Genomic DNA, 27,147 nt, shown 5'->3' with positions numbered 1-27,147 from the left:
ATGGCACAGTAATAACAGAGCTTCCCCAGAGTACTTCAGCTGCTGTTATAATCTAAATGCAGTTTGCAATAGCACTCAAAGCAGAAGGAGACACACACATCCTTGACATAAGTATAGCCAGACTTGGTCAATCCTAGAAATCTCTATAAGACGCTATCCCTAGAAGACACCTTCAAAATATAATTTCTGACTTTTGTTAAAAGTCACTGAATCACAATAAGTACAGATTACATCTGACTTCCCGCAACAGACTGGATACAAGTGTTAGTGTACTGCTTTCTCAAGATGGGTAAGGGCAGGAAGGGAAAAAGAGAAGCTGAATTGCTTGTTATGACCTACACATTTATTTCGACCTTGATGTAAAACAAGTAACTAAAATAAGAAGCCACTACATCATTACCTGGGTCAGTGAGGACTTCTTTAGCAGCTGCGATATCGATGAATTTCTTCTCTGCTTTCTTTTTTTCTTCCTCACTCTGGAAGTTATCAGGGTGCCACTGGGATGCCAGCTTTCTGTAAGCTTTTATGATTTCTTGCTTTCGAGCATTTCTAGATGGATAAAATTACAGATAACTTCATTTTCTGACTGCCCAAATGCCACACTAATGAAGTTTAAAATAAACACTGAGACACCAATTAAGGCCATCAGGAATGTTATGAGGTTCTGTTAACCTTCTGCAAGTGGCATTGAGGACTCTTTACACAAAACAAAGGAATCAAGCTGCAACCTTAAGCAAAGATTCCTCACTCTCTCCTTCACTACCCATATACTTCTCTTGGAAAGATGCTACTGCCAGTAACTGCAGAATATAGTTCTAAGTCTGAGGAATTTGCCATCAGATGAATAATAAAAAGCAGATCAAATTAGCTCCCAATTAGAAGGATGACCAATACTAGTTCAGCACTTTGCTTGCTCCTCATTAGCAAGGGAAGTTGTTCAGTCAGTCCTTCCAGATCTATCACACTATCTACCACAATTTTTTGTTACTTTTAGTAATTGTTGCCAGTCTTCATTTCTTCCCCAACTCATCCATATGACTCAGGGTCATCTATACTAAGAATTTCTTCCCAAAGAATTTATTTCCTCTCTTCTTGCTGTTTTTCCATTCTTTCTAAAGTAATTGTAAACAAATGCCACTTTACAAGCTGAACATTAAAAATTAGTTCGGCAGAAGAGTGAAGATAGCAAGATACAGAACAAAAATTAACACTCAGCAGAACAAATTCAAGTGATCAGCCCTAGAAGTACTGGTTTAAATAACCACCTTTCACATCATCTCTGGAATTAGTATCTCACCTTTTTACTCCCAGGATTTTATAATAATCCCTCTTCTGTGATTGCTTCAGCATTCTCTGGGCACGTTCCAGCCCTTCCCGAATCTGTTGGTCATTTTCACTATTGGCTTGAGCAGTCTCATAGTCTTTAATAGCTTTTATAAAAAAAGTCAATGAAAAAAGGTTTCACTACTCTACAAACTTCCAGTTAAAGAATTCAGCCACTCAAAAAAACTGAAGCTATGTCATTGCCAACAGAAACAGCAAAACTTTAGTTTCAACATTACATGTGTTGGGACTTTTTCTTAAATTAGAAAATAATGTAATAGAGGAAATTCACTTTCACACATGAATTAGGTAATTTTCTTTCTTTAGGTTCATCACACTTGCGGGAAATGAAGGGAGGGTACCAATGTAGGTCACAACATTCTCTGGACATTACTACAGCCACAAGGATGAACATAATGCATATCCTGGACTGGGATGAAGACACAGAAACCAAGAAGAAAGATTCAGCAATTAGTACTTGAAAAGCTCACTGCACATTAGTCCCACATTGCTGTTCACCTGAAGGATTAATTAACAAGAGTCCTTAAATGAATACTCATTCTTCTCCTCCAGTCTGCACTCAATCAACACAATAGAAAGTCTCTTCCTCTTTAGTGACTATAAAGACAGATTTCAGACTACCAGTAAGTTCATATTGTTAGCAAAAGGCAAATATTGGCTTTTTACACCTCTGCATGCATAATATACAAAGTTATATTTTAGAGGTTTTTTTCCCAAAGGCATGCTCTCACTTTTATTTCAAGAGTTTCATTTCTCAGGAATGAAGGGAAGAGACGACAATTTTTAAGAAATTTGAGGTCTACGCTTCTTTAAGTAAATTCTAGTATTATTGCAAGTTCTTAAGACACCAAGTAGATATATTCTTTAATTTCAAAATTTATCAAGGGAAGCAAGTTGAAGTCTTTAATAAGACTGCTCTTCTTTCACTGTTGCAATAATCCTCAAGCTCTCATTCACAGATCCAAGTCTCTTAAGTTTCTCAAGTTAGACAAAGTACTTGCATCAGATTATTTCCAAGCAGATGCTATTTCTCAGCAGGTGTTACATTTGTTTTTCACTGTTTCTGAGCAAGACAGCAGGAAGTGCTAATGAATTTGTATTACCCAGACATCTGATACCACTGCAATCTTGTTTCAGTTACTGAAAAAAAAAAACACCCAAAAAGTATTGCCAGAGCCCAAACAATTTCCTAGGCTACTACAAATCAAACAAAATTTCTATTTATTTTCACATCACAGGACATTGCCTTTGCTGCTTAAAGCATTCTGGTTTCTACTTGCATTTTTAATAATTTGTCCAGTCATTAAAAAAAAAAAACCCAACACAGGAGTGTGCACTAATATCTGTGCTGAATATATGCTATCAAAACTAATAAAAGCAGTGAAAATGCAGGGATTTCATAATGCTGCTTTATTACACCAATAATGTTAAGCCCCACTGAACTTCATCTGCTTCAGGTAATACTAGGAGGGGCTAGGAGAACATCCTGCCAAATGCAGCTTAGATTGCTCAGCCTCACTGAGCACCACACCACTATGGTGGGAAACCTGCTCAGGGGTCAACTACCTGCCATGACAGTATTAGATTCCTCTTCTTTTTTTCTTAATCAACTCCCTTATTTAAGGACTGCAAGCATTAAGCACAGGGGAAGGTGTTTCAGTGCTGCACACTGCAGAGGGAATGCATCCAGCACATTCTGCAAGTACACGTCGGCCTTTCCCTCTTTAATTTTGATGGTACACTTCAGTGTAGGGATTTTCCTCTTCCAGAGAGCTAATTGCTCTCTCCATCTGAGGGGTGAAAGTTGGAAGCAGGTGGAAAAGGATGGCAACTTCATGACCACAAGAAGTTTGCTATAAAGCCAGGAGACTTATTACTAATTCCTGGTATGTCAACTGAGATATTTAATCAATTCTTTTGAGTCACTATTTCTAAAAGCAGTAGTACCTCACAAGCAAACAGAAGAGACACTGCTGCTTCTTACCGACCTGCTATTTCAGGAAACATTTCAGGAAACTTCCTTTCATCCTGCTCCATGACACAAAAGAAAGAACTACTTCCCAATGTCACTTTCAGTTTAAATACTTCAGTCAAATCTAACTCTCATTATTTCAATACAAGAATCTTCATGATCTCTCAAAAGGTAATGATATTGTATCTCTAAACAACTTTGCTGGCTTTGGTATCTTGCCTGAGTTTTTCAAACAGTGACAGATTAATTCTGTATGTGGAATGATGACCAATTTCCCATCAAATATGAGTAACTGCAGACAACCTACATCCATACCAAGACTGTTACAGAAATAACAAAACCACTTTACGCTCTTACTGAAGCCTCTACAGTAGTAGAGTAGGGAGGGGAAAAAAAGAAAACACAAAAATTAGTATGTTTTGACCAATTTTGAAACAGCAAGGCAGGTTTTTTCCTTTTTTGACAAAACTTGTGCTCTAGATAGATAAGACTCCTGTACTTACGAGGTATGCCAGAAATGGAGTCATTAAACATCTGTCTCCGTAGACAAGCCCTGGATCCCATGTGATTATGAAGTAATTAAAACCATCTCATGAACACAGCTATACAAAGTGAACTGCATCTTGAACACTTAACAATAATCACCTTCAAAGTTCTGAATTACAAGCACTTTGAAATTTCCTACCTTTAACAGGAAAATAGGTGCCTCCAGCTTGAAAATATTTTTGAGGGAAGAATGAGAATCATTTTGCCCCTTTAAATACGAGAGTACAATTTTAATTGCTCTGGTGTTCTCTATGGCAAAGAGAAACCAGCCATCAAAAGATAAATGAAGACACCTCCAGGCAGATGAACAGTAATGGGCTGCAATGCTGTTGATGGAGGCTCTGCTGGAAGGCAGAGTATAACTACATCCACCTCGCTGCTGTCAAGGGCAGGGGGAACAGGAGATGTTACACAATCTGGAGAAGCACAGTTCTGCTCCAGCATGGTTCTTCACTTGGAACCAGGCTAGGCCAAGCCCAGCATGCACCAGCACAGGAAATATGCTCTCCCAGACCCCAGGTATGTGCTCTGTTTCCTTATATCCTGTAACAGGGAGGCACAAGACCAGGCTGGCTGGCTGCATTTGTGCAGAACCTTGTTAAAAAACTTTTCTTTCTTCCCAAACGCTACAGTTTGAGTCACACTCCCTGGAAGTATTGAAAAGTGATGCAGATATGGCACTTGGAGACACCATGGTTTAGTGGTGCACTTGGCAGCGCTGGGTTAATGGCTGGACTTGATAATCTTAGAGGTCATTTCTATCACTCCATGTAAGAGGATGCATTGTACAGAAACTCCATATGGAAAATGCAGCCTCAGGAATAGAATCAATTTACTCTCTGAGCAAGACTACAGAGATCCATGGAAGGAGAAGCAATGGCTGTTACCTTCCTCTGCCCTCAGCACATGCTAGGGAAGAGAACAGTATTATTTCATGCTGCCATCTCAAGACATGAAAATGGAGCTCCTAAAATGGATTTACAATACCCTAGCTCTAATTACCTTTTACCTAAATGCAATTCTCTGACATTGCTGATTATAGAAAATGTCTCTAAGTTGAGTAATCTGCACAGTCTCATAAAACATCCTGAACACAGTCCACTGTTGTAAAGACAACTCTGCTGTAGATAAAACAAGTACATTCCACTTACACTAATCAAGGCAAAATTACCACCAAGTAGTTTTGTAAATCTGCAACTACCAGGTCTAATTAAGGATAACATGGTGTAGAATCCAAGTGCATGTTAGAAAAAAGCCTTTGAAACACTGACTACATTTTAAACATATACATTAAGCATGTGCCACTAGCATAAAAGTGTACCTTCTTCATACATGTCTTCTAGCAAATAAGCTTCTGCCCTGTCTTTCAGGGCATTCACATTCGTCGGCTCCAGCTGCAGAACTTCTGAACAAAGTTTGATGGCTTCTGTAGCCTGCTGATTCTAGAAAGGCAAAAGTAAAACCAAACTCATGTAGTTGTGGAAGTTTTGTTTCATGTTTGTCTTTAAGACATTTAGAGGAAGATAAGCAGAATTACCTTTGATAAGCAGTGACAGATCCTTTCTTTGGCACGAGTAGAATAAACTGGGACTTCTGGTTCAGTTTTCATTACAGACTCATATTTACTGATAGCATCTTCATACCTGTTTAAACCATAAAGCGTAATATCATGAAATGTAATCACTATCTCAGGGTGTTGTTTTTATTTAAAAATTCTTAAAATCCACCGATTCTCCCATCCTTCTACCAAAGGACCTTCCATTCAATAGTCTTAAAGTTGAGGTGTGAAACAACAGTGCAAAGAAAACTTGCAGGCACTTCAAGAATTACATTCCCATTCCCTTCTCTGTGCTGAGAGACAGAAGAGCAGGCACTAGGCCTGCTCGGGCTTATGCACAAGGTAACAACAGCAATCCTTCACAATGCACAGCCAAGGGTCTCCAGACTTGCCTCCTGTCCAACATGACATTCCACTTCAAAATAAGCATCCTCCCCACTGATACCTGAGATGGACTCAGTTCTGTGCTCACAGTAAGAGTCCACACTATAAAAGGTGCCTATTCACAGAGGTACAAAAAAGCTCTTTATGCCAGTTTTAATCAGGCAGATGTTTTCTCCTTTTCTTTTCACAAGTCACACAGTCAAGTGTTATTTTGCTGTGAAGGCCTCAAAATGCTAAAGTTACATGGCTTGAGTGAGAAACAGATTAGAACATCTGCCTAAAAATACAAGAGTGAGACTGAATTCACGGGTTGCTACAAGATAGAGAAATGCAAGCTCTCAGACTCCCTGAAACTTCGCTGATGCTGTATTAAAAAAGCGAAAAGAGTCCAAATCCTGGCTTAATAAAACTGGCATCAGTTCTGCTTATTCACACTCCTGATGTGCTTCATTTAAAAAAGCCACCTTGACAATATCTAATGATTTGTTCAGGGTCCTTACAGCTGGATGTCATGTGCTTGGGAACACAAAATTGAAGTAAAGCAAGAACTACAAGAGTATGGAGGCACTACCTATCATTGAACAGGGTGCATGAAAGAAAAAAAGCTTATCAGTCAGAACCACTTCTGCCATCAAGGCACTGCAGAGTTACTAAGTGGTTTTAGTCTTAAGATATGGTCCTTCCATCACAGAATAGCTGAAGTTGGAAGGAACTCCTAGAAATCTTCTCATCTAACCCCACTGCCCACACAGGGCCACCTCCAGAAATCTGCCTACAGCTGTGTCCAAAATGCTTTTGTATAACTCTCAAGTGGGGAGACTCCATAACCCCGCTGGACAACCTGCACCAGTGGAAATGAGGCAGTGTAAAAAGCATATCTTATTGTTTCAAGGGAATTTCATGTTTCAGTTTGCACCCACGGGCCTGATCTCATCAAAGAACACCACTGAGCAGAGCCTGGCTCTGCCCTCTTTGCACCCTCCCTTCAGGTACATTGATGAAATCACCCTGCAGCAGAGAAGTCTCAGGCCAAACACTCTCAGCCTCCCCAGCCTTGCCCTGCAGAAGAGAGATGCTCCTCGCCTCCAATCTTAGTGGAATTTCACTGGACTTTATCAGTGGTTTCATCTCTCCTGCACTGGGGAGCCCAGTGCTCAGGTGGGGTTCCCATCAGTGCTGAGTAATAATATATGAGAGCTGAAAACTCCCATCCCTATGTTTGTCTTACTACCTGCTGCAGAAAGAAGTTAAGTATGCAAAAGGGACACAGTGGCATCAGAAGGAATCAGAATAGAATAGTTGCTATGCAAGTCAATATTTATTTTAATTGTAATTTGAGAGCTCTACTCAGTACCCACTTCAACTGACACATGCAAAAAGCATCACTTTAATCAGCTCCTCAATCAGTAAGTTGGTGCCTCAATTGTGGGTTTTTTCTATTTTTTTTTCCTTTATATAGCAGTGAATACTTACCTGCCTTCTCTGATGAATTCCTCTGCTGACTCAATCTGCTTATTGAGTTTCTTTACTTGCTTATAGAGAGAGAAGCATTGCTTGTGGTCTTGGTCCAGTTTCAGACACTCCCGGACCTCACTTTTCACAGGGAGGTAAGGAGAAGTGGAAAAAAACAAAACAAAACAAAACAAAACAACACACCTAGGTCACCACATACTATAAAATTTTACCAGGAGACATAATGCAGCATTTATAAACTGTTCAGAATGCCACTTGAGTTCTTCCACAGATCTCTCCCTTCACTCAAATATTAATATAAAGTAAGACCAAAAAGAGTCTTCCAAAACATACAGGGATACTTATCTGGATTTGATTTTAATTCTTTTGTATTGTCAAACTCGCAAAAGATTAAATGCTACATAAATAACTGACTAAAGAGCTGAAGAGTACCTTTGAAGAAAAAGGCACTCTGTGAAAGAAATTATATTCAGCAGTTATCAGATGAACAGATAGGAAAATTACCATCAATTGTAACTCAGATACATTACAAAATTCCTACATTCAAGTGTATTTTGTGTCACTTGAAATAGAAAGCTCAACTAAGGCACAACCCTCCTTGATGGAATCTCAGCCAAGCCTGAGGCTGATGTTTCACCATGAAGAATGTTTAATCAGACTCTGATTAGTGAAAATGTGTGTCAAAATAAACCAAAGTCTAAAAAAAAAAACCCCAAAAAACCTCCAGAATGCAGTCATACGAAGGAATAAATGTTACGGATCCCACAGAGTCATCACAGCACAACCACTATGTGTGCTATCAATTTCAGGAAGAGATTGCAAAATCTTATTTTGTTCCTAAGCACAGACAAAAATATCTTACAATTTGAATATAATTAGGCCTTTAAGAGAAAGAAACTAAGGGAAGGACAACAGATAGCACCCTGCAAGTTCAAGGGCCACAGAATTCCTTCTCAGCATATCTCATGATGCAAAAATTACTGGTATCAGATAAGAATAAAGGAAAGAGGCTTATCCCTTTCTTTCTGATTCCATTCTGCTCTTCAACAGTGCCCTCAATTGTGCTTTTAAATACCACCTACCCATGAAATCACTGTGCAAAGTGACAGCCACCTCCCAAAAGTCATCACAGAAGTGACCTATGAGCTCACAAGATTAAGTAGGCTCTGGAAAGGGAATGCCTAATGCAAACCAATTAATTTCATGTTTACTTTTGGCCAGCTAGAAAACAAACTTTTGCAAGTATAATCACATGCAGTTTCCATCTGCCAGGAAAGAAACACAGGCTTTTTCCGTTCTCTTCACCTTATTGAAGTGACTCTGTGGCAGAAATAATATTGGAAGGATTCTGGAGATGAAGGCAGCACATGAGAAACTATGATTGGCACAGAAACCACTTCTGTGCAATAGGAAGAATTCCATCATTTGTGCAGCTAGGCACAGAGCACAAACTGAACAGTCCAGACTGGGCAAGGGCAGTTATCTGCCAGATTGACAAGGGACATATGGGAATAAGACCTCAAATTTGACTCAGTATGAATAAAAGGACAGGGCATTATCAAAAAGTCATCCAGGACTGTCTGCAGGAATGAGAGGCAAACAGCTCTGCACCCCAAGCTCTTCATACTTGGATGCTCCTGTACTTTTTATTTATTCTTAAGCTTGTAACATAACATAGACATCTTCTGTTTGCACCTTAAATTTAACAGAGGTTAAAGGTTAAAAGAAAAATTCCACTGCAGGAAATTCGGAAAAGCATTTCCTTCTAGGAGAAACACAATGAAAACAGCACTTGTAAGCAACTCTGATGGAGAGGGACTCTGGCTTCTGTTTAAGGAAACAGGGTGCCTGGAACCATTGATGGCTGGTCTTGCCAAGAACAAACATGGGTTTCTTCACTGCCAATCCTTAGTTTCTAGAATGGAACTCCCTTTATCAGATCTAGACCATAGCTGATTCTCCATCCAAACCTCACACAAGAGACACTTTGTGATTCAACATTACCTATATAATTATATTTTCTTTCTCAATTATAATGATTAGAGCAAATAGTAAAATTACCTGAGAGATAATTCATGGTCCCCCAGCTGATAATATATTTTGCTGATTTTATAGAAGGCTTCAGTATTATCATTCTTTAATTTGGCAGCAGCTTTCAAGTCACTAATGGCTTTGCTTGGTTCCCCTTCCTTTATGTAACACTCTGCTCGAAGTTCCCGTAGCTCTGCATCCCAAACACAAACCTTGAGAAATCAAAATTAAAGCTTGGTTTTGGTCCATAACACTTCTTTTGCTCCCCAAAAGAAAACTCCCATTTAATTTCACTTTGCCAACTGCAACAGCATAAGGTTCAAGCTGCATGCAGAGCTCATGAAATTAGCATCTCTGCTTCCTGGTGGATGCTGTGATGCACCTGCCCAAATAGAAAAACAAAGGCCTGAAAATTTTGTAAATGATGCAATGAACTCATGCAGAGAGATGAATTAAATCTACTGGCATTGCTTAAACTAGGACAGTCTGTTGAGCCTCCAGGAAAGGATATCAGAATCATAAATTATTGTATCTTCCCAAAAGAATAGAGGTAATGAACAGCAAGGACCAAGCTGTCGGTTGTTCTCCAGGAAGAAGCCTGTGGGTAAGATGCAGCTCCACCAAGTTTGACCTTAATATCTGGATTTTAAGAATAAAGAGAGGTAAAATTGTCACAGTAAGGCAAAACTAATTACTCATGAGGAACTGCCTATCAAAATTTGACTTAGGGAATTAAATCTGTCTAAGTCTTACAAGTTGTTGGAAATTATCTTCTTAGAGGAGGCTTTCCTGCTTTTCCACGCTACCTCCCCATAAACCAATTCCTGCACTGTTGCAGTTTCATCACCAAAAGCTCCAAGGCTGTAAACTCCAAGTCGACAGCACTAATTTGTATGTGCAGAGTCATAGCAGTTAACTGTCTTTTAGTACATTTCTATATGACACACAAAATGCCCACATGATTAAGTTATTTACACTTGTACTATCAGGCTATTTACACCAATTAAGATTCAACTAATACAGCTACCTAAGGAACAAGATGAAAATTCAGCTAGCTATCTACATTTTTAACTTTGTGGTTTTCTTTTTAATCTTTTTTACTTCATTTTCTCAAGACTAAAACTGTCTGCATATATACAATGAAAAATCCAGATTAAAAAAACCCTGTAACTTCTATACTTGGCAAAACTTCATTGATTTCAGAAAAACTTCTTCCCAGCTTCCCCAAGAATAACAAATTGTAGAAAAACAGGAAAGTATTATCAATAAAGTTATCTGTAATTGAAGTTTAACTGAAGTACCTATAAGACAGACTATGACTTCTTCTGCAGCTAGTGCTCAGCCCTCTCCTCTCTCCAACACTATTACAGACCCATAGTGCTCAGCAAAACTAAACTGGTTACACCAAAGTTATTTTCACAGCAGTAAAGAAACTATTAAACAAAAACAAAGATGTCAGAAGCTCTTACTTTCACAGTACCATTTGACTTAACACTTACTGCCAAGATTTCATCAAGAAGAGAAATAGCAGCTCCATAATCCTCTTGCTTGTAGGCAGATAATGCCTGTGAATGTAGGCGCTGCAGCTCATCAGATTTTGTCAGCTGCGTCTGGGCTTCTTTTTCCTCATTATTGCTAGGATTGGATTTGAGCTGCAAACATGAACAAGGAGAGAGACTCAAATGCTTATTCAAGGATCTCTTTCAGTTCCATAAATAATCATATCATAGAGAACTGCCTAAAGCTGAGAATAAAGTGAGTTCCCAAACTCCACAGGAAGCATTTCTACCTCTGAACTTCAGAAGAAAGAAACATTTTGAGATTCAATGCAAGATGTCAGAAGTCAGAGAAATCCAGTTCTTCATGCCTGATCAATCATCACTGGACACATCAAACACAACAGTCACTGTCCCCCATCACCTGCTGGACGTTGTGGACCTCTTTGCAACCTAATTAATTCACTTTTTGCTATCAGCTGTTAAATGCTGAACTCCTCAGCAGCAACAGCCAGTGCAATCACGTGGCCTAATTGCATCTCTCCCTTTAAGCACTATACATATTTATTACTTCATAGCAGAAATAAATGAAACATGTTCCAGACAGTTGTTATTGTGAAGTTGTGTTTCTTTCTTACATTTTCCTCACGATAACTGGCTGCAGCAGCAAGTTAAGAGGCTACAATCAGGGAAAAGACTCAGCTGGGCAGTCATGCATTCTGTTTCTTACGTAGTTTTAAACAAGTCTAACATTTTGTCTACAAGGACTCTCATTTCTCTTAACCCCTCTCTCTGAGCAAGTGGAAGACATTACATTGTACTTGCTTCTTTCATTTAGGCAGGTTTATCCTTTCAAAGAAAAAGTTTAAAAATATCTTTCAGGCAACTTTACTATCACCCAGGAAGATACACGTGGCCAGAGACAATCTCAGCCATTCCTTTGCAAAGCCAGGGAATTTGTAGCTTTACTGTAGCTTGAAAGAAGCACTGACTTCACACTTGCTGCTGATCAGAATGACTTTCTGATGAAAATTTAAAAGGGACAAATCAGCATGACTTTTTTTTGTTTGTTTTTAAGTAAAAACTTGTATTATCTTGCATTCTATACATAGAATGTGAGCTGAAGTCACTCAAAGACATCCAGTACTTTTTTCTTTCCTCATTTATCTTGAAGTGGCCACTTCTCTTTTTCTCACCAGTAAGTTCTTGAAAGACATGTATTTTGTTCTTATGTCTCTAACATAATTCAACTTCAGCCCTCAGATGTCCTTTACCAGAATTTCCCCTGCTTCTACCACTAGAGTATATGAAAGGAAAGAGCCTAAATGCTATACCAAAATCATGCACAAGTCCCACACTTTGTCTTCAATTCCTCTTTAAAAATCTTGAGCCCTATGCAATTTTTTATTTCACCTGGCCAAAGTCAAGTTGTACCTAGACCTGAAAATTCTCCTTTATTCCCTATGTTGTCCTTCAGCAAGAGGAGAGGAATGTGATCAAAGAGTTTTCTTTCTTTGTAAGATTCCCAATGTAAGCCTCACAAAGCTTTTCTTCTGGTTAGAACTCTGCCGACAAGTCCTTGATGCTGTGCATCCACTCTCTCCCTAAAATCTGGAGCTTGTAGCAGAGGCACATTTCTACTCCTGTAATTTCAAAAAATACCAAGTCTACAAAACTCTCTGAAGTTCTGAACTCCTTAGTTCCAGCAGACTTGTCTGATTTCTTCCTTAATTTCTCAGCATTTCCTCCTTAAAAATGAAGAGCCTTTGGTATGGATAAGCCTTACACTTCCATAAAAACCTCCAACACCACACTCCTTAGACTCAAGGCATGTTCCTTATAATGTATTTGGAGAAAATGTCAGTGCAATTTGAAAAACAATGTTTCAGTCATGGAGACAAGTCCAACAGTAACCAAGACCATTCATTTAGTCAATCATCCTAGGTAATTTTAGGTAGCACAACATGTCCAGTTAAAGACAGGGAAATTTCTCAGGGTATCATTCAAACAAAAGTCATTGAGTGTGTGCTACAGTATGATGCTACACTCATAAGCTCCAAAATAAGTACTAGCATATTGCTATGATGTTTAAATCAGTAACATTAACTAAAGCAAAAAGAAGCCAGCTCACTCAGTTTGTGAAAAACATCCTGAAGGGAACTGAGGAAACCTCCATGGTTTGTGGTATCTAAGAGCAAGACATCCATGCACTCAAGGACAGGGCACAGATGAAAGCCCTGCACTGGTAACATATCAGGTAACACAGCTAAAATGTCAGACAGATGAAAAAAAAAAACCCAAGGAAATATTTAAATACCTTTTATTCTTTAGCTCGGAAGCTACAGATGATCACTGTAGCACAGAGGAATGTATTTGGAAATATCTAATGTTATATTAAATATATCTCAGATGGGGTTAAGAGAGCCTCAAACAGCCAACTAGACTGCCTAGTAACTTAACCCAATTTGATTAACTTACAGTGCCATAAGATGGCCTCTCCCACCTACATCCAAAACAGCACCATTACACATAACAACCAACCATGGAAACTGTTGCCCAATGTATTTTGCAACAGGCAAGGGTTTAGATGAGAAAGCAATTTGCAGATGTACAGAGCTCAGTCTCTTAGTCTTGGCTGACACCTAGTGGAAATAGAAGCAGTGCCTTCAGTGTCGAGCCTTGAAGTGTTTGTTCTTCCAAGGCAGACAGAACTGCCTATTTAGGACACCTCCATTTACAGGATTTATTGCAATAAATTGCACTGTGTTACAGCTGGTCTTAAAAGAGACTAGAATTTGAAAGAAATATAACAATTTCATCCTTTCCTCACTTTCTAATAGACAAGGAGGAAGTTCTGCTCTAATTCTGTACCTTCTGTAGAATTCACCAACTCAAATGCTTTTATGAGCATTTCCTCTGGAACATAAGCAGAGTCACTGACAACACTGAAAGGCACATACACAGGGCTGCCAGGATTTGCATTGTTTTTGTCACCTTTCCAGAAGGCCTTCCATCAATGAAAGTATACCAATATCCCTTTTATTTTCAGTCAAAATCACATGCTTACAGGTAAAATAAACATTCCAGGGCTTTCATGGGCACGAATGTTGATGCACCCTCAGATCTGTCCTGCTGGCTTCTGTTAATCAGAAACCACTAACCCAAACAGAAAGAACTTGATATTAAAGCATATGAACACTAAAGCAAAGTTGTAGCAGAGAAATAATTACTATTCATACAGCATGAGCAACAACTTTGTAAAATCACCACAGGAATTTTGCTTACTCCTTGTTTCATGTGGAAAACCTGACCCATGTAAAACATTTAATCAGCTTGATTCATCTGTAGGCCAAAAGGAGAGGTTTCTAGAAGTGTAGTATTGCTTAATATGAAGGTATAAGTCTGAATCACGCCCTCTAGCCAAACCTCATGATTAATTTCAGCCAACAGGAAAGTACAGAGTACAAAAAAAAAAAAAAGCTAAAAATAACACATGAAGGCTGAATCTCAAGAGGCTCAGCTCCCAAAAAGGAATACTGTATCCTTTGCAGCTAGGCATTTCCACTGCCTGCTCTCACACTAGCACTGCCTCACAAGGCAGTCAGTGCCAATATGCCAGAGAGGGCAGGAATATACAGACAAACAGCTCAACAATCAGTCACTTAAAGATATTTAGGGTGCTCACCATGAAATCTTCTCCTGATACTATGAAATTATATAGAAAGAATGTGAATATATGAATTTTCTTTCCACATTAAAGGACAGGTTTATTGTTTTATATGAATAGTTATAACGTTTTTGTAAGTTCTACACAAAGCCACTGGTCTGACAAGCTGCGAAAGTTTACCTGTCATCCTTCCCTCCATTTAGATGGGCTGAATTTTTCTTGCCTTCTCTCCCTCAAAAATGACTGCATCTCCTAAACTATTGAGACCCCTTTCAAGGAATATACTACAAGAGAAGGAATGAGAATCTGCAAGATTTAGAAAATAAGGAAAATATCTCAAACAGGTATTTTACTTAAAGATTTCAAGGTATGTAGCACAATTTAACCCACTCCACACATGAACAATTTAACCTATTGCAAATTACTACTTTAGTATTTACTCATTTTGCTTGAATGTATTGTACTTAACTGAAAATTATGCTCTTCAAAACAGATCACTCTAAGTATACAGACAATGTTGTTCATAGAACAAAGGAAAATAGAAGTCAGATTAAGAACTAATATGCTCGTTTCCTAAATTAGCTTCTGGGAAGAAACTCTGTTCTACTTCAGACTTAAAGCCTGATTGAGTATTGTAACTATTTGACTGGCCAAAAGCAGCAAATAAATTTTTGCAGCAGGTTTGGCAATAGGAAAAGAAATTTTACAGTTGACTGGAGAAACAATTCCATATGCAGCATTAAGCAATACTTCAAGAAACAGTAACTGCCAAGAGACGCACACAGAGACTCCCAATCAACCCTGCCACTGCATAAGTGTTACTGCAGCAGCTGTGTCCTCAGTTAATCCCAGCTGAACGACTCCCGCCCACCTTTGCAGACAGCGGGGCTGCGCTGCTCTCAGACCACACACTCCTAAGGAACTCCCTGAGGAAGAAGCAGCCAGAGGTACCATTGCTACATCAACGTGAGAATAAGCAGATCTGCTGGAGCTCTGCTACAGACACAAGAACTGCCTGGTGCACTTCTACCTGCAAGAGCCACTCCTCATAGCTGTCCTGCAGAACATACAGAACAACCACTCCAGTTTTGTCATCCACACTTCCTAGTAAGATTTCCATTAAACAGCTGCAATCTGGACCACACAACTTCTTTTTTCATCAGTCTCTTCAGAGACAGCCAACAAGACAGCATCTGTTACTTTGCAAATTCTTCTTATTTTCACTAAAGGGACACACCAGCTGTTCAAACTAGCAACTCTTGAAGAGCAAGCAAGAATGAAGAATGTATCTTATGTATACTCATACTTACACGAATTTTGTGCAATATAGAGGAAATCTAGATTCACATTCATTGAGAGCTTTTTTTTCTGGGGTTAGATCGGTTTAGCTTTGCAGTATAGGGCTGAAATGCACAAAATACCCATCAAAACTAAAAATAGCCCAAGTGAGTTTTAGGTGGGTAATATCCAACTGCTTGTAGCTGGAAGCTGCACAATTCCTGATCATGAAGAGAAAGTACTGTCAGATATGCACAAACATGGAGAACTCTGCAGATTAGGAGACAGATGGATGCCACTGAAATGTACTGATTTAACTGCTCAGTGGCTAAACTAACAGTCAACAATTCTTTTGCAACAGGTAAAAAGAGACAGGAACCTGCAAAGGTTGATCCATGATGCCCCTAGTGACTTCCCCGGGAGACATCAATACGGTGCTGTAAACCAGAGTTCAACTACATCACTATTTTCTGAATGTAGGCTGCTCCCTTCAGCTACCAGTAAGCAGAGATCATGAAGTATCAGGCACACACAAGAAACACTTTCCAAAGTGCTCCTTTGTTTCAGACAACACTCCATTTCATCTGCATCGCTATACTGCAACTTCACTGGTCATTTATTCATACAAAGGTTGCTTAGCTACTGTGCCTGCAAAGTACAGAAAGACAAACTCAGGCCTAAATAGCACATACTCTATAGAGCATCAGAGTTCAGATGTGACCTTGGCTCAGAAGCCAGTCTTAAAAAGCAGTGATGTAGCTCCACACTGGTCTCCAACTTACCACATTTTTAAAGTCATCCTCTGCTTCATCAAATTTTCCTTGCTTAAGTAATAAGTGTCCTCTTTGTAATCTTGCCTGAAAGGAAACATAACTTTTTATTTACAAATGGGAATTGAGCAAAGTATGAACACAAGTTTCATTTTAGTATAGCTAACAAGCTGAAACGGGGATCAAGACACCCATTCTTTGTCTTTTTGATTTAATAATGTTCTTATAAGGCCTCTTCAATGGCAAAGGACTGCTCTGCACCAGAACTGAGGGACAAAAAGCAGACAATTTTTATGAAAAGAACTCATGTAAGAAGTTTCACAAATCAAAGTGAATGGGACTTTACACCACTTTCCTGATTATAACTGCTTACATATTACATAGCACAAATAATAAACAATTCACACATTTAATTATTTAATTAAACTCTCAGAATAATAGAAGCTACGTAAAAAAAAAAAGTCAGTGATTTAGAAGACTTTGATTTCTAATATGAATATTTTCATACAACAGTGACTTTAACATTTGCTCATTTGTTGTCAACTACACAGGACATACCACTGCCCACAAAAAAGAGGCAAGAGAATCAGCTGGAGAGGACTTCAGCATCAGTTTCCAACCAGCAAGGCAGTCTTCACATATAGTACATAGAATGGAGAAAGGGGTAAGCAGATCTAAGCTTGCAATAGTCACACAGGAATGCAATAAGATTAGGACAGTTACTGTGGAGAACAGATACCTCAAATCTAACACAGATAAAGACAAAAAAACCCCAGAGGCATCTGTGTGCTTTCTTGTCCCAAATGGCAAAGCCTTGGTGAACAGAATGACCACAAGTGAGAGAAATGTTTAGTATAAATCCATGAACTTAGTTAAACTAGTAGTTGTTCAAATAACTGTCTAGACTGTACTCAACATTGTTGCAAATTAAGGCACATACACCATTGCTATTATTTGACCCACTTTAAAGCCCTCTGAGGATAATGTATTCTCTATTCCTGTTGAGTAAAGTCTGAAAAAAAATCCAAACCTTCTTTGAAGCAGTTTTTTTTTTTCACACTTGAACAATCTTCAGTTCCAGTAATACTTACTGATGTGAAGTCCTGCTTTAATTCAACCACTTTACTTAAATCACGAATTGCTGCTTTAGATTTGCCCATGGCTAAGTACACTGTGGCTCTTCTGTAATAAGCAATGTAGTTCTCAGAGTCTCCCTCTGCAAATGAACAAACAGTAATCAGAATACTATCTCAAAGCTACTGTAATTTCTGGTACAATGGAACTGTAATGACTAAAAATAAATCACCTGACTTTTAAGTCCCTGGAAACAATGGTATACATTAATAAGACATAAAATTTGCAACATTATGCAAGAGGTATTTTCTATGCAGTTTAATTATTTAACAATAAAGATTACACAAATACTGTAAATGCCAAATAATTGAGAGTGAGGGTCAAATATGCATGTGTTCTTCAGCTTTATATGGGAGAACAGCCTCTAGGTACTAATGCTTTACCTCCAGCTGCAGGCCTACATTTGAAAGCACATTAATGCATCATTTTCCAGCCCAGGTGCTGATCACCATATTGGATACATGCAAATACTCCCAAAATTACTAATATGTTAGTGCAATGTCAACACAGACACTAACTCCTTATATCATTCATTGAAGTATCAGCAACTTCTTTCCTCAGTAATAAAGTGGGCACCAACACTCCCTCTCACCAGCAAACACACACACACTATCAACATGAAGGCTAACTTCAGGGCCCACACATTCCATGCTGTCTCCTGGTCAAAATTCCAAGATCCAGCAATTTGAACACTCTCCAAGCTAGCACATACTCCTGTACCAGAGGCTAACATCAGTCTCTGAAGACAAAAATAGTATTCTTAATATTCTTCGGTATGCATTATTTCACAGAAACAGGTGACAGGTACTGTGGGCTCTCAAGGAAAAGTAACCCAATGTTGAATACAGAAAACCTTTTACTATACTATTAAAAACATAATAATCAATCCAGAATTTGCAGACAAGAACATCCATATCTGAGGAACAGAAGTAGTATTTTTCCTCCTCATATCATTTGAGGTTGAACTTCAAAATAAATGGAAGAAATAGCACCACCAAAAATCTTATGATCATCAACAAAGTTTCATAGCTGGCCACCTCCATTACCAAGAAGAAGCTATCTGCACTCTTCCTCTACAGTATCTTGGCTGTGAAGATGCTAATCTCCAGAGCTGAAATGTAATAGGCACTGCCATGCTGTATGCCTCTTTGTATGTCAGCATTATAAACATCAAACAAATTAAACTGTTAATACCCTTAAAAAAAAGGCAGCACTGAGTCCTAAAGGTGAAGGCTAGGTACAAATCGACAGCTGAAATTAAGGAACTTGATTAATACACAAAGGATAAAAGGTAGGAAAAAGCTAACATAGAAAGCACATTCCAGCACCAGATGATTTTCTGACACATAGTTTTGCCTCAGCACTCCAGCAACAGTAATGAACAGCAATTGACACCCAGACAGAAGGCATAAGCTGGGATGGAAGAAAGAGTTGAAAATTTAACTGAAGAGAGGCAATATGGACAGCAGTTCTCATCTATTTCAGATGTTTGCAAAAAAAAAACAAAAATAGACTGGCTGAGGCAAGACAGAAAAATCTATTTACTTCACAGTCTACAACTATGCAGTACAGCCAGGAAAGAATTCTTACCTCCTCACAAGCACAGTTGGCAAACCATGCTTAAAATCTTTTCAAAAAGGCAAAATCCAAAGAAGGCTGATGAAAATGAGGCAATCAGGCTAAAATCAGCATCCAAATAAGAATCCCATAAAGGTCACAAATGAGGTGGTCACACCATATTTCTACAAGCTGCTCTGGCACAGCTGGCAGAGCAGTGGGTTTCACCCATGCAGGCACCTCACAGCACTGCTGCCTCTACAACACCACCAGGACCTGCACAGCCACACACTGAACTGGTCTCCTCATCAGTCCAAGTCCAAGTTTGCCAAGCAGTTATAAAGGAAAAAATCAGGCTGTAGCACTAACTGTGCACTGACCCCACAGAAATGCTTTGGCAGTGACTTACAAACCCAAGGAGTAACGGACTGCCTCTAGGTGGAACAAGAAACTTCCATAACAGAAAAAAAAGGAAGTTTCCTCCTCCATTCTCTCTATATAAGGGAAGTTGATCTTGGAGAATGCAAAGAAAATATTAATAAGTCAGAAGAAACCCATGTTTCCTTTACATCTCACTATTAAACCAAGGCATAAATTAAAAAGTATCAACAGTACAACTCATCAATGTATAACATCTTAGCAATATTCTTTTCACGGAGAGAAAAAATGCACTTGTACACGTTATAACAAAGTCCAACAACTTAAAACAGTACCATGCAATTAAGAAACTGTAGTGTTAATGGACACTGCTTTTTATTGGTGCTGTCTCTATGCTTCAATTAAAGGATTTTAATCAGCTAAGTTGCTTTAAAATTCTTAAAAGCAAACATTTAACTTCTCAGTTTGCTGAAAATGCAGAATACCAAACAAGAACAAACTGACTATCTGACTACAAGAGAGGGAAAATTTTGCTCTCCACAGCCAACTCAGTATCTCAAACTTGCAACATCAGTTTCACTGAGATACCACCTACTTCAAGATTTAATTAAGAAAAAATAAGAAGAGAGAGAGACTATTTTAAACATTGAATTTTTTACAGCACTGGATAGGAGAAAGCATGGATAAAGTCAGCCTTTCAAAGACATACTCATACTTTGAAAAGCATCATAAAGATGAAACCTGATCTTGATGGGATTAGACAGACAGGGAATACCTCATCAAATAATATCAGAGTCAATTATAATTCCTTTCGTGCAGCTAGCTTCTAGAACAACAGTGACTGAAGTGTTTATGTATCGTGTAGTTAATTTAACAGTTTTCTTTTATCAAAACCAAAGCATAAATATTCTACTGCATCTCTGCTGGCTTCTGTCCAAACTGCTGTATAAAGATATCCCAAATTCTGTGATTCACGGAATGCAATTTGCAAGAAAGCAGGATATTTCATGAAGCAAACAGTGGGAAGAAGACACCCAAAGGTACTTCAGTACAAGAGTCACCTCCCTGAGATACATACCTATGGCCGCATGAAAGTGAGACAAAGCATCTGCCAGCTGCCCAGCAGCCAATAACTTCTTCCCCATTTCAAGTTGTTTTTCTACTTCTGCATTTATTCCACACTCAGCTCCTTCAAGAAAAACAAAAAGATGAAGGTTCTGAATGAACAGTTTTTGATTACATCAAACACATACAGTGATAATACAATACATGGAACAAACCATTATTGACAGAGGCAGAAGTGACATGCTCCTGCACTTCAGGTAATCTCAGAGGTCTTTTCCAACCTAAGGGATTCTGAGATTCTGTAAAGCACCCTGCAGTCTAATAACCTCACAGTATGTCCCAATTAGGATGTGTCAAAGCACAAAAGACATTGCCCTGCACCCCACTGTGACAAGGCACCAAATACACACCCACACATTCAGTAACATACTCTGATTGTCAATTTCAGAAGCATCTGGAAAGGACTCGTAACACACACATGCAGCAAACACACACAGGTTCTAAGTTAAAATTCATGACCCTGATGGTAACTTCATACTTAACTGAGAACTGTTTGGCCATTAGAGATTGGCTTCTCATCTACTACACTTGTCTCATCTTTATAATTTCCAGGGCAAACTTCTCCAGGACTGCAAGTTTAGACAAACAATTAAAATTCTCAATCCTTTTTCCTTTAACCAGTAGCATGAAAACCATAGTAAAGTGGTAAGTCTTTGAAGTGCCAGTTTGAGTTTAAAGCTAATAAATTGCTGCTGCTCAGCCAACTGGGAAAGACTATTGAGAAGAAATGAGCAGCCAAGTGCAGGTACATGCTGTAAGTACATCAACTCAGCAACAGCTTTTCCCTTTGTCCTGCTTCCTGCAGTCTTCAGATCAGGGCAGAATTCCACTACAAATTACCCACCAGCTTATGACTATTAAAAAACTGTCACACTAGAAAAAAATTTCATTTATTAAGAGGATACCCTATGTCTAGATTTAAGCAAGGCAACATATTGAAATCCTGGATAAGCACATTATATTAAAACCCAATGATTTATAACTTATTTCACTTGGGTTTTGCACTGAGCTGATTCAGATAGGCACTTTAAATACAAAAATGCAGCAGCATTCCAGAGTTGCTTTTTAGAATCCAAATAAAAATGTTACAGTACAACTGATTGAAGGAAAGTATATTCAAACTTCTCACAATGACAGGTGGTTAAACCACAATGTATTTGTAATGAACAAACAGCAATTTCTTACCACCAAATCATCACGACTTTAGATGTAGGAGCTCTCAACACCTGGGACCTTAATTTATTTTTTCCTTTCTACACCATGATACAGCTCATAATTCTTTTAATTCCACATTACAAGAAAATCCTTGAGCTGTCTCTACTAAAATGAACAAAATCCCCTCTACATCTGCTAGAGAAAGTTCTATCTGCTAAAAGACTGACAATAAGTCAGCACACTGGATTCAAGGGCTCAACTCAATTATTTGTTTTAGAACAATGACAGAAAGCAAATTTTTTTTATTTAATGGAAATTACTTCATGAAGTCCCAAATTTCCAGTGAATACTTTTTGTTTAAGTAGATGGAGTTAAAACTGCCTACATGATCAGTAATGATTATTTGAGGATCTTACTAAATGATTCATTTTAACCTCAATCCTAGGCATATAAAAATGTATTCCCATTTTATGTGTCGAATTTGCAGCAAAAAAGGACATTCTTGCTTGCCCATTTCCCTTCACTAGTTTAAAGCTCCAATCATCAAGTAGTCCAGTGCCCTTTAAAATGACAAAGCAAGTACATGAAACAATAAAAAAAACTAAGAACTGAAAAAAAGCCTCACCAAAAATTCCCCTGGCTTTGGAAGTATGCTAGCAGTAAAGCAGGTATAAAACTATAAACAGACTGAAGTATTTAACATGACCTAATACCAACTAAAAACTCTTAAGTTTCATCCCTCCTGCTTCCCCACACACAAATACCTGAAATCTTTCAAAACTTGTCAGCTGGGAGTGGTAGCCTAGAATTGGGCTATAAACTGCTCTTTGATGAACTTTCCATCTACCCAAATATGGCATTCAATTCCCACAGTCTCAAGCATCCTTGTTTTACATTCAGTCACATCAGGATAGCTCCAAGAACACATTTTGCCACATTAAGATGTACCTACACAATTTAGTGTCTTTCAAACATGTTGTGTACAGTACAGTTTTACAGTTACATAATACCTTAGGTGGAAGAGCCATCTTTTCCCTTGAAAATAATGAAGACAATTTCTCAAACAAATGAGAAAGGTGCCCACTGATAGCAAACAAGTAATAAAAGCAGGAGCACATGGATAAATAAAGAAGCAAATTGTGAAGTCCTCTAGATTCCCTGTAAAATACATTAAACTATACATTAAACCTCAGCTCTGCAAGTTGCTGAGCATCCTAAACTGGTGCATGAATCTCCAGGAGCAGCCTGCACCATCAGCCCAACCACGATGAAAAGTGACATTTACCGTAACTTCTCAGGAACACTCGGCACTGACCCAATGCTTGAGCTGTTTATTCACAGAAATCTATGCTTACTCATCTTCTGGCTGTAGGCAAACAATTGCTCTAAATAAAGCAGCCCACAGTAGACATCTGAAAATTGATAACAGAAGCACAGGAGTCCAAGGACTCAAATTCTCTGCAACCTGTTTGGGTACCTATGCACTCTTTGCTCTGGGAATGAGCCTAAGAAGTAAAGTTCAGCTGGAGCAAAAAAAACACCAAACCCCCACCCCACAGAGCTCCTTACAGCAGATACACACTGGTGAGCTGGATACTACAGGCCCAGTTCAAGAAGCTCTGCATGCTCCACCAGAAACTAAATTCACCCAAGAGATATGCAAGCTTAAAATTTATTTTTAAAAACTTTCATGTATTTTAATTTGCATATAATTTCTAAAGACTGCCTAAGTGTTAAATATTCACCCTGGGCCTCAAACAACCACGCACATGAGCTGTTAAATCAAGTCAAATATTCTGGATAAATTCAGAGCCTGGAGTCCTTGCAAGTCTGGGGCAAGAGTCTAAGAGTCAAAAAAAAAAAAAAAAAAAAAAAAAAAAAAAAAAAAAAAAAAAAAAAAAAGAAAGAAAGAAAAAAAAAGCCAAAACAACACAAAGAAACCAAACAAACACAAACCCCCAGACTATTTCCATATAATTGGTACTAGCCCTGACAATTGTTCAAGGAACAACAACCAGAAGGTGCAGGGAAGACAAGCAGGTGCAGCTAACCTGTTTTTCCAGTTAAATACACTCACTTCAAATAAATTGTAACTTCCTGGCAGGATTTTTGTTTTATTAGGGTAATTGGTGCCAATATGTAGGCACCTAAGTCTACAAACTTGAATCATATCCCTGTATAATCAGTCCCATCCACACTGCAAAGAACTCAAGAAAGCCCTGCAACCTGAGCACAGTTTAAAAATGGTGCATTTGTCTACACATTCCTGTATTCCCCCTGTAGAATTTCCACCTACTTTTTCCTAAATCTTGTTCCCAAGCTGAGTAACAAGATTATGAAAATAAACAGAATTAGTTCCTGCTGTGTACCAAAGGTGGTTGTTTCAACGATAAAGCAGCAGCATTCATGTCATTAATCCTAACTGCATTCATCTAAACCTTTATTTTTTCCCCATAGAGGAACTTAATGATTGCCTTATCTTGTCAGGAGAGTCTGCTTTTGCAACACTTTTGTTATCAGAATGACCCCAAATCTCAAGTTCGCTGTTATTTTTCAACAGTTTGGTTTTTGCTTTAGGTGCATTTGCTAACATGATTTTCAAGAATTACACTGAACTGAGTAAGATACAAACAAGCACCAAGAGTTTCAGAAGCAACATTTCTGAGGTTTACAAGGAGCCTCAGAGCATACAGTAGAGATGTGTGCAACTTCCACCCATCAAGTTTTCACTCCCTCCGTTTGCAAAGGAAGTTGGTAAACACAGCAAAGACCGGCAGACAAGAAAAGCCTCACCCTCGAGTAGCCTTTGTATTTGGGGCCAAGAAAAAAAAGCACAAAAAAGCTCCCAAACTTAGGGGGAAAAAAGGTGAGGGGAGAAAAAGAAACACTTAATGCTTGAGGTCTGCCAGTAACTAACTGGGCTCTGTATACTCAGAGCCCATTTACTCTTCCCCATATTACATTTCCTTTCTCCTGCTACTAGGAAGGAGAGGGGGGAAATGAACAACACTCCTTTATTCTTCCTCAGCCACCTCTTTTTGTTGTGATTAGTGTGGACAAACAGCAGTGAAGAATGAATCTTCCCAAAAGAGGATCAGAGCCAAATTCATCACAAATTGAGGTGAAGAGGAGGAATCAAAAACGTTTTTACTAAGTGCATTTACCAGCCAGATATAAATAGTATTCCTTGCCATCAACTGTGAGATACAAAATTAATACAGAATGACTCTTCCAGATTCATGAATCAGATGACAAAAGGCAGACTTCTATTATCAAGACATCAAGATAGAAATTTAAATGTGACTATGAGCACCTTTTGAGCGCAAATACCAGTAATATATGTGAGGGTAAAAATATCTAGATACTTAAATAACATAACCCCCACAAAAAATTTTCTACACATTCTGAAAAATTAACTCCTGAACTAAGAAGTTAGTGAATTCAGTAATTAAGATCCAGTACTACCATTTCTCAGTTTATTACTGTACTCTACATCTTTATTAACTGAAGACAATGTCTCCCAAATCAGGAAATGTGCTAAGCCCAAATAGCCATTAAACCACACACTTGAAATAGGTTGGCAGCTCTAAATTAAGAATCCTCAGCAGGAGCACCACATTCTAAGGGGGGGGGGGGGGGGGGAACCGTATACTCTGGCAAAAGTTACTATTTGTCTTCTAATGCACTAGAATGCATATTAAAAAAAAAAAAAAAATAAAAAGGCAACTTGACACCACAGTGCGTGGTCTAATGCAGGGTGTCTTTCCCACAGTCTGTTCCTGTTGCCACCAGACCAGCTGAACTATTTATTTTAGTGTATCAACTGAATTTTCATTAATGTTAACCTATATCTTCCTTAAGCCCATAGCCTTTTTCTGACTACTGACAGCTTCAGTTCTACTTCCATCTGCCACTGGCAGGTAAAGAATGTCCCTCAGGTGAAACCCTGACTGTAAGCACCATTCTACAGCAGTTAGAAACTTAACAGCAGCCTGTGAATAGAAGTCTGGCTACACAGGTGTTGCTGGCAGGATACTATGAAAGTAAATAAGCTACACAAAGCACAGATAAGCTGAACTTTAAATATTAATGGTGAGAGGTGAAAAAAAAAAGAAACAAAACCAACAAAAAACCAACAGAAACCGTAACAACAAAACAAAAACAGAACCAATTCAACGCAACCATCAAAAGCCTCAGCGAAGCTCTAAGCGTGGTTCTAACACTGGCTGCGGCTGAGAAGGGCAACTGGAAAAGCCTTTGAACTTCGGAACTACACGAAATCCACACGGGAGTGGGACATTCACGGCTAGCACAGAAGGCCACTGCTGTCACCCAGCTGCACTCGAGGACACCAGGGCACCCGAGGCCTGGCAGCGGCGGGCGGCAGCCCCAGCCCGTCCGGGAGCAGGCCGGGCAGCGCACACACAGCGAGCCGCCCCCAAGATCTCCCACTAACCCCAGCAGGTCACGGCAGCGGCCGTGCCCTCGTTCCGCACCCCTCGGCACAGCCCCGAGCGATGAGCTGGCAGCGCCGTACCTCCCTCCTCACACCCCTGCCCGAAATATGCCCCCGCTCAAGACGACACGGGCCCGGGGAGCCGGCGGGGGGGTGTGGGGTGTGCGCCCCGCCGCCATGGCGGACACCGCGCAGCCCCGGCAAGAGGGACGGAGGAAGGGAGACCAGCCCCCGCCACCACGGCCGAGGGCCCGACCCCGACGGGCCACGGCACAGCCCCCCTCGCAACGCAGCCCCACAGGGACCCCGGCCCGGCTCACCCTGGTACTGCAGGTCGAGGAGCACGAGCAGGAAGGGCAGCGCGGAGCCCAAGCGCCCGGCAGAGGCAGCGGGGGACACCATCTCCTCCTCCGTCGCCGCCCCCGGTCCCGACAGTGGCGGCTCCGGGCCGGGCCCAACCGAGCGGCGGCTCCAGCTCCTCCGGGCAGGGTCGTGGGCGACGCTGATTGGCCGCGCCGCGCGCGCCCGCCCCTGCCTGGCGCCCGCCGTCGGATGTGAGGGAGCGGCGCGAGCGCGCCCGCCCCGGCGCGTCGGCCCCGCCCGGGCGCGGCGCCTCACCCAACATGGCGGCGCGGCCGGCAGGGGCCCTCAGCAGAGATGGTGGTGGCCCGCCCCGGCCGCCCGCTGAAAGGCGCACGGGGCATGTGTCTGGCTGCGTCTACATTTCATCTCCTGTCTCTTTGCCCTCTCCTGCCCTGCTCGTCTTGACATCCCTTGAGTGAAAAGTAATTAACGATTTGCCCAGAGAATTACAGAGACTGAA

The 27,147-nt window shown here is 39.8% G+C and overlaps 1 protein-coding gene across 1 annotated transcript in view; it reads right to left on the bottom strand.

Annotated features, from left to right (window-relative positions):
• The window catches only part of DNAJC3 (DnaJ heat shock protein family (Hsp40) member C3), a 30,114-nt gene extending 3,313 nt beyond the window's left edge, over positions 1-26,801 (bottom strand). Inside the window, exons 1-11 of the mRNA XM_063149556.1 lie at positions 26,645-26,801; positions 20,667-20,777; positions 17,611-17,735; positions 16,532-16,606; positions 10,808-10,960; positions 9,339-9,520; positions 7,278-7,397; positions 5,400-5,505; positions 5,184-5,304; positions 1,298-1,430; positions 401-549 (exon numbers count right to left, since the gene is read on the bottom strand). Coding sequence (XP_063005626.1) covers positions 401-549; positions 1,298-1,430; positions 5,184-5,304; positions 5,400-5,505; positions 7,278-7,397; positions 9,339-9,520; positions 10,808-10,960; positions 16,532-16,606; positions 17,611-17,735; positions 20,667-20,777; positions 26,645-26,726 — 1,357 coding nt within the window. The 5' untranslated portion in view covers positions 26,727-26,801. The remainder of the gene's footprint in view (positions 1-400; positions 550-1,297; positions 1,431-5,183; positions 5,305-5,399; positions 5,506-7,277; positions 7,398-9,338; positions 9,521-10,807; positions 10,961-16,531; positions 16,607-17,610; positions 17,736-20,666; positions 20,778-26,644) is intronic.
• Positions 26,802-27,147: the final 346 nt, after the last annotated feature.

The sequence above is a fragment of the Melospiza melodia genome, chromosome 2 (assembly GCF_035770615.1).
Source record: "Melospiza melodia melodia isolate bMelMel2 chromosome 2, bMelMel2.pri, whole genome shotgun sequence".
Classification (NCBI taxonomy): Eukaryota; Metazoa; Chordata; class Aves; order Passeriformes; family Passerellidae; genus Melospiza; species Melospiza melodia.
The sequence above is the reverse complement of the archived record's forward strand: the minus strand, read 5'-3'. Positions and strand labels throughout refer to the sequence as shown.